This window comes from Eubalaena glacialis, chromosome 18, assembly GCF_028564815.1.
Source record: "Eubalaena glacialis isolate mEubGla1 chromosome 18, mEubGla1.1.hap2.+ XY, whole genome shotgun sequence".
NCBI lineage: Eukaryota > Metazoa > Chordata > Mammalia > Artiodactyla > Balaenidae > Eubalaena > Eubalaena glacialis.
Window position 1 is genome coordinate 18928994 of NC_083733.1, and position 14935 is coordinate 18943928.

The following is a 14935-nucleotide window of genomic DNA, read 5'->3' on the forward strand; positions in this document are numbered from 1 at the left end:
TGGCTCAGCACTGGAAGAAGACAGTGGGTGGCTCTGGCTGCGGGAGGGTGGACCTTACTCGGTTCCCTCTGTGTAGCTCACCTCAATCCACATCCTGACCCACTGAGTACCACCTGGGGATCTTTCAGGGAATTCTGGTTCAGATGCCCAAGAAGAGAACATGCCTAGATCACAAATGATCTTTGTACCTATTTGCACAGAGCCCAGAATCTCAGGCTACTTAATGGGCCATGGACCTCCAATGGCTAGACTGCTCTGGATGTGGGCACACCTCCTCCCCTGTTCCTCAGGGACTTCCTCTCTAATCGGTTCAGGCTACTTAGACAACCACCCCATCTTCCCCCAGTTCATTAATGATAATAGCAACTGCACTAATTATAGCCAAGATTGAGTTAATACATTGAGTTAATAATGAGACGTAGGGCTTCCCTGGTGGCGCAGTGGTTAAGAATCCACCTGCCAATGCAGGGGACACGGGTTCGAGCCCTAGTCCGGAAAGATCCAACATGCCGCGGAGCAACTAAGCCCGTGCGCCACAACTACTGAGCCTGCGCTCTAGAGCCCACGTGCCACAACTACTGAGCCCACGTGCCGCAACTACTGAAGCCCGCGCGCCTAGAGCCGGTGCTCCGCAACAAGAGAAGCCACCACAATGAGAAGCCTGCGCGCCGCAACGAAGAGGAGCCCCCGCTCACCGCAACTAGAGAAAGCCCACGTGCAGCAACGAAGACCCAACACAGCCAAAAATAAACAAATAAATACATAAATAAAATTTAAAAAGAAAAAAGATACAATACAGTATTGTTAACCATAGTTGCCATGCTGTACATTACATCCCAGAATGTATTGGTCTTGTAACTGGAAGTTTGTATCCTCTGACCACCTTCACCCATTTCCCCCCCACCTCATCCCCATAGGTTAAAATGTTAAATAGAGAAGCCCAGATAAGCTTCAATGAGAAGATGACATCTGAGCAGAGATTTGAGTTAGCCAAGTTGGTATCTAGTGGAAGAGTGCACAGGAGGGGAAAGGGCCAGTGCAAAGACCCTGGGGCAGGAGCTTGTCTGGTGTGTTAGAAGAACAGTAAGGAGCCCACTGTGGTTGCGGCACAGAAAGGAGAAGAGAGTAATGGAAGTCAGATACACAATGGATGGAGAGCAGTAAGCAGATAGGACACAGTGGTCAGACCCCGAATGGCCCTGTAGGACGCTCTGCGGGCTTTGTTAGCTCTTCACGATAGGAGCCAGTGAAGGGTTTTAAGGAGAGGAGTGGCATGACTGATCACATTCCCCATGATCACGGTGACTGCTGTATGAAAAACAGACTGTGGGGGCCACGGTAGACACAGGCAGATCAGTTAGAACGCTCTTCAGTCACCGATGTCAGAGATGATGGTGGCTCAGGACGGAGAGATAGTAGGGGAGGTGGTGAGAAGTGGTCACATTCTAAAAATATTTTGAAGGTAGAGCAACAGGAGTAAAACGAAGAAAATCAAAATCCCATGTCCCAGAGATAACTGTTAACTTATTTATTCTAAGCAAACATGGTCCCCTCTAAAAACTACAAAGCTTGCCAAGGATGCTCTTCTCAGAGGTACTAACTTTTTACTCCTCAGCCTACGCCGGCCTGGCCTCCCCCTCTGCCACTCTCCCAAAACTGCTCTGATTAAAGTCACCAATTACCTCGAAGTTGCTCAATCTATGAGACACTGGCCTGTCCTCAATCTTGTTTTGCTAGCAGCACATGGCATGGTTGAGCCTCCCCTCTTCCTTGATCTCTCTCCTCCCTGGGTTCGTCGACCGCACACTCTCCCAGTTTTCCTCTCTACCCCTGCTTTTCAGTCTCTTTTGCTGGTTTCACCTCCTCCCCTCACATGTTGAGGTTGCTCCTTAGTCGTGGGCCCTCTTCCCTTCTAATTTCACACATCCTCCCTCACAAATTTATTCACTCCCATGGTTTAAAATATTGGCCATGATCATCTCCAAAGGCATCCCAACCTCACACCAACTGCTCGAAACACAGCCCCACTCGGATGTCTTAAGGGCATCTTCTACTCAACATGTAGAAAACAAAGCCTTGATCTTCCCTCCTAAGCCTTGTCCTCTGTCTCCAATTATTTATTCAACAGATGCTTACTGAGCCCCTAAGATATGCCAAGCACTGGTAGGCACTAGAGATAAAATGATGAGGCAGGAGGGAAAGGTTCAATAGAACAGAGGGTTATAGAAAGGGAACTTACAAATATGTGTGAAATTAAAACTGTGTATGGTGCTATGAAGGAGCAGTTACGTAAGGCTGTGGGAGTCTATGTCAGCAGGGAAGAGACTGATGGCGGTTGAGGAGGGCCTCCCTTAAGAAATAACCTCTGGGGACTTCCCTGGTGGCGCAGTGGTTCAGAATCCACCTGCCAGCACTGTTTACAATAGCCAGGACATGGAAGCAACCTAAGTGTCCATCGACAGACGAATAGATAAAGAAGATGTGGCACATATATACAATGGAATATTACTCAGCCATAAAAAGAAACGAAACTGAGTTATTTGTAGTGAGGTGGATAGACCTAGAGTCTGTCACACAGAGTGAAGTAAGTCAGAAAGAGAAAAACAAATACCGCATGCTAACACATATATATGGAATCTAAAAAAATAAAATGGTTCTGATGAACCTAGGGGCAGGGCAGGAATAAAGACGCAGACGTAGAGAATGGACTTGAGGACATGGGGAGGGGGAAGGGTAAGCTGGGACGAAGTAAGAGAGTAGCATTGACATATATACAATACCAAATGTAAAATAGCTAGCTAGTGGGAAGCAGCTGCATAGCGCAGGGAGATCAGCTCAGTGCCTTGCGACCACCTAGAGGAGTGGGATCAGGAGGGTGGGAGGGAGACGCAAGAGGGAGGGGATATGGGGATATACGTATGCATATAGCTGATTCACTTTGTTATACAGCAGAAACTAACACACCATTGTAAAGCAATTATACTCCAATAAAGATGTTTAAACAAAACAAGAATCCGCCTGCCAATGCAGGGGACACGGGTTTGCTCCCTGGTCCGGGAAGATCCCACATGCCGCGGAGCAACTAAGCCCGTGCGCCACAACTTCTGAAGCCCGCGCGCATAGAGCCCGTGCTCCGCGACAAGAGAAGCCACTGCAGTGAGAAGCCCGTGCACCGCAACGAAGAGTAGTCCCTGCTCGCCGCAACTACAGAAAGCCCACGCGCGGCAACGAAGACCCAACGCAACCAAAAATAAATAAATTAATTAATTGATCAATTAATTAAAACTTGTATTAAAAAAAGAAAGAAAAGAAAGAAAAAAATCTCTGCTGGGAATTCCCCGGTGGTCCAGTGGTTCGGACCCTGTGCCTCCAGTTCAGGGGGCCTGGGTTCAGTCCCTGGTTGGGGAACTAAGATCCTGCAAGCTGGCATCGCAGCCCAAATAAAATAAAATATAATAAAATAAAAAAAGAAAGAATCTCTGATTCAAGGTCTAAAGGGTGAGAAGGTGTTTATCAGGCCAATATGTGGGGAGAAAATTTTTCCCATTTCAGTAAGTAGCACCTCCATTTACCCAATTACACATCCTTAACCCACAATCCCCACATCCAATTCATCACTAACTCCTAGTCACCTCCAAGCCATCACTAACCTTCCAAATATGACTCTAACCTGCCTGCTTTACTCCATCTCCAAGGCCACCACTGTGCACAAAGCCAGTCTCCTAATGAGTCTCCCCAAATCTACTCCTGCCCCCTCCTATCTGTTCTCTTACAATAGCCAGTATGGTGTCTGAAAAAGGCATCTCTGCTAACACCACTTCTCTGTTTATACCCTGCAATGGCTTCCCACCAAGTTTAGGATAAATCCCAAACAGATGATGGACTGGAGATTGAAAGACAAGAAGGAGGTAGGGTGTTAGGTTAGAAAGAGGGATAAAGGGTCTAGGCAAACAGCGAAAAGGGCTGAAAAGAAAATGATCAGCACTTGTACAACAGTCCTGATGCAGGCAGGAAAATGCAGGAATAGTGAAGGAATACCAACAGCCACTTTTTACTTCTGCAATGCCTTTGCAATTCCCAAAGTGCTTCATTTACAACTGTGATTCTCAAATCTAGCTGTACATTAGAATCATCTGGAGAGATTTTAAAAACTACCAATGGCCAGGCCTCACCCCAAGCCAATTAAATCAGACTATACAGTTCACCAGGGCAGGAATTTTGTCTGTTTTGTCCACTGTCCATATGAAAAGTACCTGGCACATACATGGTGCTCAGAAAATATTTACTGAATGAATAAATGAATGAAGGAATGTACCACTATCACCTGAGATCCAAGGAAGAATTCTTTTCAAAACTTAGGGAGTAACCAGGCAACGTCAGTTACCATGGCAGCCCTGGGAAAAACATTACCAAGTGACACTAACACTCCCAGGAGCCTACATTTGTTTCCACAATAAGTAAACCTTTCTCATTTCTAAAGTACTATACTGTGAAATATGCATCTCAGTAATAACTAGAGGTTACTCAATGTCTGCTGTGAGCAGGAGGAAAAGAGAAGGGCCTTACACAGTATCTAAAGCAATGACAAGAAGAAACTAGGGGCCATGGGCAGAGACAGACAGGCTCAGACAGGCTCCAATCCCTATGACATTCTGAGGTGATCACATTGTAAGGGCTCGAGCATGAGAAAGCAGCCACTAACCAGCTACCCTGTCTCAAATATTTGGAGAAAGTCAATGCAAATACATACCTATGTATTATTCTTTTCTGATAATTCTTTCAATGTATCCCTTCTGGCTTTGTGCAAAGCGATTCTTTGTTTTGTACCTGAAAAATGAGTGGCACATGTAAATGGATGAAACATGTCAGAGCAGACATCCAAGGAGCTCTTCAGCTAACGAACAAGGAGCTCCGAGTTCTGGGAAAGAATCGTAAAAGTAGTGTAGAATCACAATATCTTAGAGCAGCCTTTATATCAACTCCCCTCTATCATATCACCAATCAGTGGTCATCAGCCTATACATGAACTCTGCAGTGACAGAAAACCCAGCACTCTCTAGACAGATCTAGGCATTTCTAGTTGCTACAGCAGTCTATATCAAATTCAGAATCTGACTCCCTGTCACGCATCAGTCCCAGTCTGCCTTCTGGAATGGTACACCCCATGGCACACCTCATCTCTTTTCCATCTGGCACATTTCCCAAACACATGAGGACAGTTTTGTTCTTCCTAAAGTTCTCTTCTCCCACGTCACCCTCCTAAATCACTCCTTCCTGTGTTTATGACTTTCAGGAGCCCCCAAGGTTTTCTCATCCCAAGGACATGACAAGCAATGGCATCAGTGTGGCTGCTACAGATTCTGGGAAAGGGGCAGGGCCACACAAGAGTCTGGCAAATGTGACTGACTACCTGAAGTGAGAGTACATGTGACAACCTCAGCCTCTCTTCAGTCCTCAGCCTCTATCCAAGGTTTCTCCACAGCACACTATTGACAGATAATTCTTTTGGGGTGGTGGGGAGGGCTGTCCTATGCCTTGTACGATATGTAGTAGCATCCTGGCCTCTACCCCCTAGATGCCTGCAGCACCCCCCCCCCCCGGATGTGACAAAGAAAAATGTCTCCAGCCATTGTCAAACGTCCTGGGGGAAGGGTGAGGGCAAAATCACCCTCACTCAAGAGCCACTGCTCTAGCCAATGACTCTGTTCACCCGTGAGTACTCAAAACTCTCTCCTCTGCTGGCTTAACAGGTAACTCTCCAGAAAGTCTATCGTGTATCAAAATGCTATCTGAAATTTAATAGTATTTATCTCTATAACGGTATCTGATGAAAGTAAAACTCTTTCTCCAGATGTTAAGAACCTCCTAGGTGGTTAATCCACATTTACCTTATCTCCTACCCCAGGCACTGGAAATTACAGAAATGATCTGACACCCATTTTCGGGATCCGTTCAAGAAGTACCAGTAGTGTAAGGCTTTTTGGCAACCTGAACAACTGAATTCAAGTAAAATATCCTGCCTGACCATGGCTTTGTGAGACAAGCCACAAACCTGTAGCAGGACCCTCCTCGCTGCTATTTACGGAATTGAGGTATCTGACTGGAAAGCCGGTGGAGGTGAACTAGCCAAGAAAGCAGTGGGTTCAGGATGAGAAGTTGGAAAGGGTGACAAGGGAGGGGAGAATGAACCTCAGCTGAAAAGAAAGGCGAAAAGTACCAAGAGATGAGTTCTCTTGACTGAAGAGAAGATACGCTGAAGGCCATCAGCTTGCCCTCGGGGCCCTCAGCTCTCTGGGGAGCTCTAAGGGAAGGGTGAGCCTGGATCTACGACTCCGGACTCCTGGTCTCGGCCCCCAGGCCTGACCATTCACTCAGACTCTCAATAAATACTTGTATTAAAAGACCTTACACGGGGACCACATCTGGGAAAACATCGCCGCACCCTCATAAGTTACAGGGGGAGACCCGAACTGGCCAAGCCATGACAGGAGCTGTGAGGGCGACAAAAGAGCATTGCAGGGATCGGACATCGGATCGCCAGAAGCCCTCCGCCCTCCTGTTTCGTAAATGCCAGGGCCCCATCGCCGCCTATCGCCGGACCCCGGTCCTGCCTCCACCGCGCACCCTTCCCCAAGGTTGGCCGGGGCCTGGAGTCACCATCCCCTGTTCGGACCTACAGACCTCGCCGCTGCTGAGCTCTACAGATCCCGCTCCTTCCACACAGTTCGCCAATTCCGCGGGCCTTACTGAGCCGCGCCAGCCACCGTCCGCGAGGCCTTGGCGCGCCCGTGACGTCACTGTCGTGCGCCTCTCCCGCAGCAAGGGGAATATGGCTCTAGCACGGCGGCTGCGGCTGTTGTCGCTCGCGGCTCGGTTGCTTCTGGCGCCTCGCCGGGACCTGATGGTCCGCGGTCGCAACGAGCCCCTGCCCGTGGTGCGCATCCCGCGGGCTCTACAGCGGCGGCAGGAAGAGCGGCAGAGCGGGCAGCGGAGCCCCCCGCGGCGGGTGCTGGTGCGACCTGGGCCGCTGCTGATCTCAGCGCGGCGACCGGAGTTGAACCAGCCGGCACGCCTCACGCTGGGCCCTTGGGAGCCCGCGCCACTCGCTTCGCGCGGCTGGAGGAATCGGCGCGCCCACGGGGACCATTTCTCCATCGAGCGCGCGCAACATGAGGCTCCGGCGCTGCGGAACCTCTCGCCCAAGGGCAGCTTCACCGATCTGGGTCTGGAGCTCCGCGTTCTGAGCGCACTACGAGAGACTGCTCCCGAAGTTGTTCGGCCCACAACCGTGCAGTCGAGTACCATTCCCCCACTCCTTCGCGGCCGCCACATCCTCTGCGCCGCAGAAACGGGCAGTGGCAAAACCCTCGGCTACATGCTACCTCTCCTTCAACGGCTCTTGGGCCAGCCAAGCCTGGACCCCTGTCGTATCCCTGCTCCTCGAGGCCTGGTTCTTGTGCCTTCTCGAGAATTAGCCGAACAGGTGCGGGCCGTGGCCCAGCCCTTGGGCAGCTCCTTGGGCCTCCAGGTGCGGGAGTTAGGGGGAGGCCATGGCATGAGTAGGATCAGGCTGCAACTGTCCAAACAACCTCCAGCAGATATACTAGTGGCCACTCCGGGGGCTCTGTGGAAGGCCCTGAAAACTCAACTGATCAGCCTGGAGCAGCTGTCCTTCTTGGTGTTGGATGAGGCAGACACGCTGTTGGATGAAAGCTTCCTGGAACTGGTGGATTACATCTTGGAGGGGAGCCATATAGCAGAAGGCCCAGCTGACTTAAAAGACCCCTTCAATCCCAAAGCTCAGTTAGTGCTGGTGGGGGCCACATTTCCCGAAGGTGTAGGCCAGCTGCTGAGTAAAGTTGCCAGCTTAGACTCTCTAACTACCGTTACCAGTGACAAGCTCCACTGCATCATGCCTCATGTCAGACAGACATTCATGAGGCTGAAGGGAACAGAGAAGGTGACTGGGTTGGTGCAGATCCTCAAGCAGCATGACAGAGCATATAGGACTGGCCCCGCAGGAACTGTTCTGGTGTTCTGTAATTGCTCCAGCACTGTGAACTGGCTGGGGTATATTCTGGATGACCACAAAATCCAACACTTAAGACTGCAGGGACAGATGCCAGCCTCAATGAGGGCAGGCATCTTCCAGTCCTTCCAGAAGGGCTCCCGAGACATACTTCTCTGCACAGACATCGCCTCTCGGGGCCTGGACAGCACCCAGGTGGAGCTAGTCATCAATTATGATTTCCCTCTCACCCTGCAAGACTACATCCACAGAGCAGGGAGGGTGGGCCGGGTGGGGAGCGAGGTGCCAGGCACCGTCGTCAGCTTTGTGACCCATCCCTGGGACGTGAGCCTGGTTCAGAAGATTGAGCTGGCAGCTCGCCGGAGGAGAAGCCTTCCAGGACTAGGGTCCTCCTCAGTGAGAGAGCCTTTGCACCAGCAAACCTTATTGCAGCAGGCTTATATATGATGCCACCACAGGGACCTTTCCCTCTGTGCTGGATGGGTGAGCACACTTGTCAGTAGGGTGCTCTGGGCTGCCTAGTCACCTTCTGACGGCCCGGGCTGCTGTCTGGCTTCAAAAGGTAAGCTGCTGGCCAACACTGGAGGGTGAACTACTGAGCATGGCTCTCTGTAGTCTTTCACATGAAGAATAAAGTCGATCTTGGCTCTGTATTATGTCATGGTTTCTAACAATAAGCGATGTTTCCATGGGTGTCCCTTAATAACAGCTTCCACTGGGGCAGAATTCACTGGACTGAGAAGATTCACACTCCAAACTACCACACTTAGGACGAAGGCTCTTTCAATTGATGTTTTAGTTTAAATTTTATTTCCTGCCCCCAAACATCCATTAAGCGCCCAGGAGAAGGAAAAGGGGATGTGACTAGCAATAGAGAGAAATTTTCTTCACAACAATGGCCATGGCAAGCTTAGGCACTTTTGGTGAAATCTCTCTGGGAAGTACTGGCAGAGGAATAAAAGGCAAACTGACACAGAAGTATTGCTTGGTGTGCATTTCCAGGCTCTGCCTTCTTTCTCATCTCTTGGTGGCAGGCGGAGGAAGAGGAGAAAAGGTTAAACTTTTTTATAAACCGGCAGAATAAGCTTATAACATCCTCTCACTATCTCTGCATAGGTTCTAGTCTCTGCAGCATTATATAAGCTTTGCCCAAAGTAATGAACAGTTGAAAGTCAAATGTAATACTTCACCAAACAACTTAAAAATGCTTGCACACCGGAAAGGATTAAGTTACAGAGAACACAAATGGACCCAGAGCAACCTTTGCCAAAAGAGAATATTGTGCTAAATGTACAGCCATAGCTCTTTTCCATATGAAGAAACAGTCAGAAGGATAAAAGAACTTGGTCAAAATCACACAAGTAAGTAGGACAGAATCTGGTCTGTCTGTCCCAAGGGTTGTGTTCTTTAACCACCAGGCTAGCTTTTCTCAAATCTGATTCATGCATAGAATAACTATACACCTCTGTTTGCCTTGAATATTCCCTGTTTATACGTATGCCTGCTGCAGTTTTTAACATTGCCCACTTTGACTCCCAAAAGCAACCGAGAATACACAATAATTTGGTCACTCTATCCATGGACCACTATGGTGGGACTGCCCAGGAAGCTTATTAAAAGTGCAGCTTCCTGAGCCCTACTCCAGATCTAGATAAGTTTTCTGAGGGTTGGCTCAAGAATCCAGGTACAAGTCTTTTTAAGTGGTTTTGTGGAACCCCCCAGGTGAGTCTCTCGCTCTCTTAAGTTAATAAACCATTTATTCTGCCTCCCCCAGATGCCCAGCCAGGTCCTGTTAAGGTAGGAGTCCCCGCACCACATCAGAGGGATGCTCCCAGCCAAGTATTCTCTGGAGACTTGGAGAATCTGAATGGTCTCATGCTGGCCCACCTGCCATGACAAAGCTCCTCCAGAGCATTCCCCTTCACATTTTACCTTCTACCACTCCCAAAGGCAGTCTGCTCCAATGAGGCCTGACTTCGTCTGTCCTAACGTGCACCCGCTGATTCAAGCAGTTTAGGAATACAAGGTGCTGTGGTTCTCAACCAGGGTGGCCCAACCTCTACAACAGTAGTCCAAGCAGTCTCTACCTCCTGGGCACATCCCCTCTGCAACAGCCCCAGTAAACGAATGTCCCTTCTTTGCTTTTTCAAGGTCGGCAACAGGGAGTCCCCTCCTAAAGAAGGTTCTCTCTCATTGCCACACTCTCAAAGGCTGCCCCCAATGTGGTTCCTTCCTGTGGGCCTGATCAGGCTAAGGGCAGAGTTGTCTCTTTCCTTCTCTGAGTCGGACCAAATCGTCTTAGTCACACCTCTTCACAGTGTTGACCATGTGTTTCACGGGGGCTGCTGCTGAGCCTTTATCTCATCCTTTCATGGTGGAGAGAGAGAGGATTATAATGATTTTGACATCTAGGGCAGAGGGGAGAGTAATGATTATGTTGTCATTTTGTATTATGTCCTTTGGTCATGAACTTGTTTTGAATTTCATATGAAAATGGGCCCACCATTCCCACTTTGTGTGGTCATTCAGCACCCTCATTTTGCACCTTTAACATCTCTCTCAGTATCACTTGGAAATGTTTGAAATGGCATGAGCTTGTCCTCACATTCCTATCAGCTGTAAATCCGGAGCCCCAACATGAACCTAACCATTGAGCAGAACACCTCTCCACTACCTGTGTAACACTGGGTAGGCCCCTTAACCTCTTGGTTTTCTTCAGTCCTCAGTTGTGAAAATGTGAGGGTTCTATGAATTTATATTTGGGGCAGGACAAGGTCGAGGAGAATGTGTCTTTGCTTTTATTCTTCCAATCTGGAATGTCTTTCCTCTCTTCCCCATGGGTCCAAATCTCACTTGTCCTTCAGGCCCACTGCCAAGGAGCCTTCCCTGATTCCCCAGTCCACACAAATCTCTGCCTCTTAGGGTCAGTGCCGTACAACCTAGCTGTCTCTGACGTTAGTCTTGCCTCTCAAGCCAATCTCACAATGTGGGTCTCTCTTGCCCTCCTGGGGCCCCTGGGGCTGTGCCAGCCCACCGGCACGCCCCACGTGGGGTGTCTACTAGACTAGGGCATGGGTGGGGAGGCCCAGGTGTGAGGGGCCAGGCAGAGTACCTCTGCCTCCACCCTACTCTCCTCCACAAAACTGCCCCTCCTTCTGAAGCCTGCCCCTCAAGTCACAGATTCCTTATATGACCTCACTGGGTAAGGGTAACTGTGCCAACGTGCTGCCCTCAGAGAAACTTCCCTACCAGTTCTCCACCAGATACCAATCTCTTTGTTTGTCTGAGAGAGAATGTCTGACTAGATCTTCTATATTTACTCTAACCTGTCCTCTGTTCCCTGGGAGGGCAGTGCAGCAGGTACACTGAGACCGGGCATCTGTACAGGATTCATGGTGTACACACAAACTCCCCTGGCTGCCACATGTTCCTGTGGGGCTTGCCCACCACATACACCTGAGCACTTTCCCAGCTGTAAGTAATACCAGTGACCTGGGACACCTTCAGGGACCCACAGTGCTCACTGTTGAGGAGAAGTGAAAGGTCATCCCTGGACAAGTGTGCCGGATTGTTCTGATCTTTATAAATGTAGCCTTCCCCTTTGGGCTACAGGATGCTTCCATTCAGACCCTTTCCTGATTGGCCTCTTAGCAAAAGACAAGTGCATTTTTGTTGGCAAATGGTAAATGGAGCAGTTTGAAGAAGAGGGCCACTCTTCAAACACACCTTCAAACCCAAGCACCTCTGTGCTGTCATGTAGACATCTATATCGGTGCCCTCAGACACATCCCATCCTGAGCTGCTGAGTACTAAGGGAGAGGGTGGTGCCATATTGATGGGAAGACCGGAAGAACCAAGGGGGGTTTTGAAGTGCTAATGAGACTGGAGGGCTGAGGAGATGGTGTCCCAGGAGGCTGGGTTGATGTGAGCCTAGACTTGGTACCCAGAACCCGGTTCTGAGTCTCCTGATCACTCTGCCTCAGTATTTGGCCTTGTTCTAATCTAGATAGAAGTATCAGAGGGCTAGAGTTCAGTGTGGTTGAAACAGGCAGTATAAATGGGGCCCAAGGGGGGTTGCCAAGGTGGGAGGGGTTCTTAACCAACTTATATTAGATTATTTTTTTCCAAACCTTGAAAGACATTTCCATTAAAGCCTCAGAAGTGACAGACTGCAAGAAATGTTTTCTCTGTTGTGGAAGGGAGAGATGGAGTGGATCATGATTGCAATTACTTTCGGGTTCTACTGTTTTCCCTGGAAACGGTGAAGAGACTTCCTCATGTGCTGCAGCCGTAGGCTCTAGGAATTGCTTTTGCAGCCAGTGTCCCTTCTCTAGGGACTCATAGAGGTGATGGGCCAAGGCTGTGTTTTGGATGTCAAGTAGATTAAAGGTCTTCAGCCAGAAACTGGGAGAGACATGAGAGAGGGAAATTCTGGCAGGAGACTGTGTGCAGCAGAAGTGACTGATCAGTTCTGATTTTCTTTGCAGCAGCAGTGGCTCCCGTCTCTCCTCCTACCCCTGGTCACTACCATGTCCTCTACCGAGGGTGTGGAGAAACGCAGTTGGGCTGGCATGGGGAGACATACTGCCTGGTTGTGGCTACCGGGCCTACGGGGATGTTCCTTTGGCCATGCCAGCAAAGGTGGAAGCAGAGAAGCCAGTCCCCAGACGTGCTCCCAAGAGAAAGCGCGCTCCGGAAGAGTCGGACGAAGACCTGGGTTGCCCCAGACCCAAAATCTGGCGATTGCAGCATTCAAGCAGTTTAGGACTAGAAGGTGCTTTGATTCTCAAGCAGGGTGGCCCAACCTCTGGGCACATCCCCTCTGCAACAGCCCCAGTAAATGAATGTCCCTTCTTTGCTTTTTCAAGGTCGGCAACAGGGAGTCCCCTCCTAAAGAAGGTTCTCTCTCATTGCCACACTCTCAAAGGCTGTCCCCAATGTGGTTCCTTCCTGTGGGCCTGATCAGGCTAAGGGCAGAGTTGTCTCTTTCCTTCTCTGAGTCGGACCAAATCGCCTTAGTAACACCTCTTCACAGTGTTGACCATGTGTTTCACGGGGGCTGCTGCTGAGCCTTTATCTCATCCTTTCATGGTGGAGAGAGAGAGGATTATAATGATTTTGACTTCTAGGGCAGAGGGGAGTGTAATGATTATGTTGTCATTTTGTATTATGTCCTTTAGTCATGAACTTGTTTTGAATTTCATATGAAAATGGGCCCACCATTCTCACTTTGTGAGGTCATTCAGCACCCTCATTTTGCACCTTTAACATCTCTCTCAGTATCACTTGGAAATGTTTGAAATGGCATGAGCTTGTCCTCACATTCCTATCAGCTGTAAATCCGGAGCCCCAACATGAACCTAACCATTGAGCAGAACACCTCTCCACTACCTGTGTAACACTGGGTAGGCCCCTTAACCTCTTAGTTTTCTTCAGTCCTCAGTTGTGAAAATGTGAGGGTTTTATGAATTTATATTTGGGGCAGGACAAGGTCGAGGAGAGTGTGTCTTTGCTTTTATTCTTCCAATCTGGAATGTCTTCCCTCTCTTCCCCATGGGTCCAAATCTCATTTGTCCTTCAGGCCCACTTCCAAGTAGCCTTCCCTGATTCCCCAGTCCACACAAATCTCTGTCTCTTAGGGTCAGTACCGTACAACCTAGCTGTCTCTGACGTTAATCTTGCCTCTCAAGCCAATCTCACAATGTGGGTCTCTCTTGCCCTCCTGGGGCCCTTGGGGCTGTGCCAGCCCACCGGCATGCCCCACGTGGGGTGTCTACTAGACTAGGGCATGGGTGGGGAGGCCCAGGTGTGAGGGGCCAGGCAGAGTACCTCTGCCTCCACCCTACTCTCCTCCACAAAACTGCCCCTCCTCCTGAAGCCTGCCCCTCAAGTCACAGATTCCTTATATGACCTCACTGGGTAAGGGTAACTGTGCCAACGTGCTGCCCTCAGAGAAACTTCCCTACCAGTTCTCCAACAGATACCAATCTCTTTGGTTGTCTGAGAGAGAATGTCTGACCAGATCTTCTATATTTACTCTAACCTGTCCTCTGTTCCCTGGGAGGGCAGTGCAGCAGGTACACTGAGACCGGGCATCTGTACAGGATTCATGGTGTACACACAACCTCCCCTGGCTGGCACATGTTCCTGTGGGGCTTGCCCACCACATACACCTGAGCACTTTCCCAGCTGTAAGTAATACCAGTGATCTGGGACACCTTCAGGGACCCACAGTGCTCACTGCTGAGGACAAGTGAAAGGTCATCCCTGGACAAGTGTGCAGGATGGTTCTGATCTTTCTAAATGTAGCCTTCCCCTTTGGGCTACAGGATGCTTCCATTCAGACCCTTTCCTGATTGGCCTCTTAGCAAAAGACAAGTGCATTTTTGTTGGCAAATGGTAAATGGAGCAGTTTGAAGAAGAGGGCCACTCTTCAAACACACCTTCAAACCCAAGCACCTCTGTGCTGTCATGTAGACATCTATATCGGTGCCCTCAGACACATCCCATCCTGAGCTGCTGAGTACTAAGGGAGAGGGTGGTGCCATATTGATGGGAAGACCGGAAGAACCAAGGGGGGTTTTGAAGTGCTAATGAGACTGGAGGGCTGAGGAGATGGTGTCCCAGGAGGCTGGGTTGATGTGAGCCTAGACTTGGTACCCAGAACCCGGTTCTGAGTCTCCTGATCACTCTGCCTCAGTATTTGGCCTTGTTCTAATCTAGATAGAAGTATCAGAGGGCTAGAGTTCAGTGTGGTTGAAACAGGCAGTATAAATGGGGCCCAAGGGGGGTTGCCAAGGTGGGAGGGGTTCTTAACCAACTTATATTATTTTTTTCCAAACCTTGAAAGACATTTCCATTAAAGCCTCAGAAGTGACAGACTGCAAGAAATGTTTTCTCTGTTGT

At 49.5% G+C, this 14935-nt stretch overlaps 1 protein-coding gene across 3 annotated transcripts; it reads left to right on the forward strand.

Moving 5' to 3' along the window:
• The first annotated feature begins 6819 nt into the window (after positions 1-6819).
• Positions 6820-12587, forward strand: LOC133078130 (probable ATP-dependent RNA helicase DDX28). Of its 3 annotated transcripts, none has more exons than XR_009697835.1 (2): positions 6820-8591; positions 12520-12587. XR_009697835.1 is itself a non-coding variant. In XM_061173045.1 (1 exon), exon 1 carries the CDS (start codon positions 6830-6832, stop codon positions 8474-8476), a length of 1647 nt encoding a protein of 548 aa, XP_061029028.1. In that variant the 5' UTR covers positions 6820-6829; the 3' UTR covers positions 8477-8680. The 3 variants fall into 3 exon arrangements, 1 of the variants encoding a protein (XP_061029028.1); XR_009697834.1 differs by having other exon boundaries at positions 12517-12557; XM_061173045.1 differs by lacking the exon at positions 12520-12587 and having other exon boundaries at positions 6820-8680.
• Positions 12588-14935: the final 2348 nt, after the last annotated feature.

Coding starts and splice junctions, on each gene's coding strand:
- LOC133078130 (XM_061173045.1), top strand. CDS start 6,830: ATGGCTCTAGCACGGCGGCTGCGGCTGTTGTCGCTCGCGGCTCGGTTG.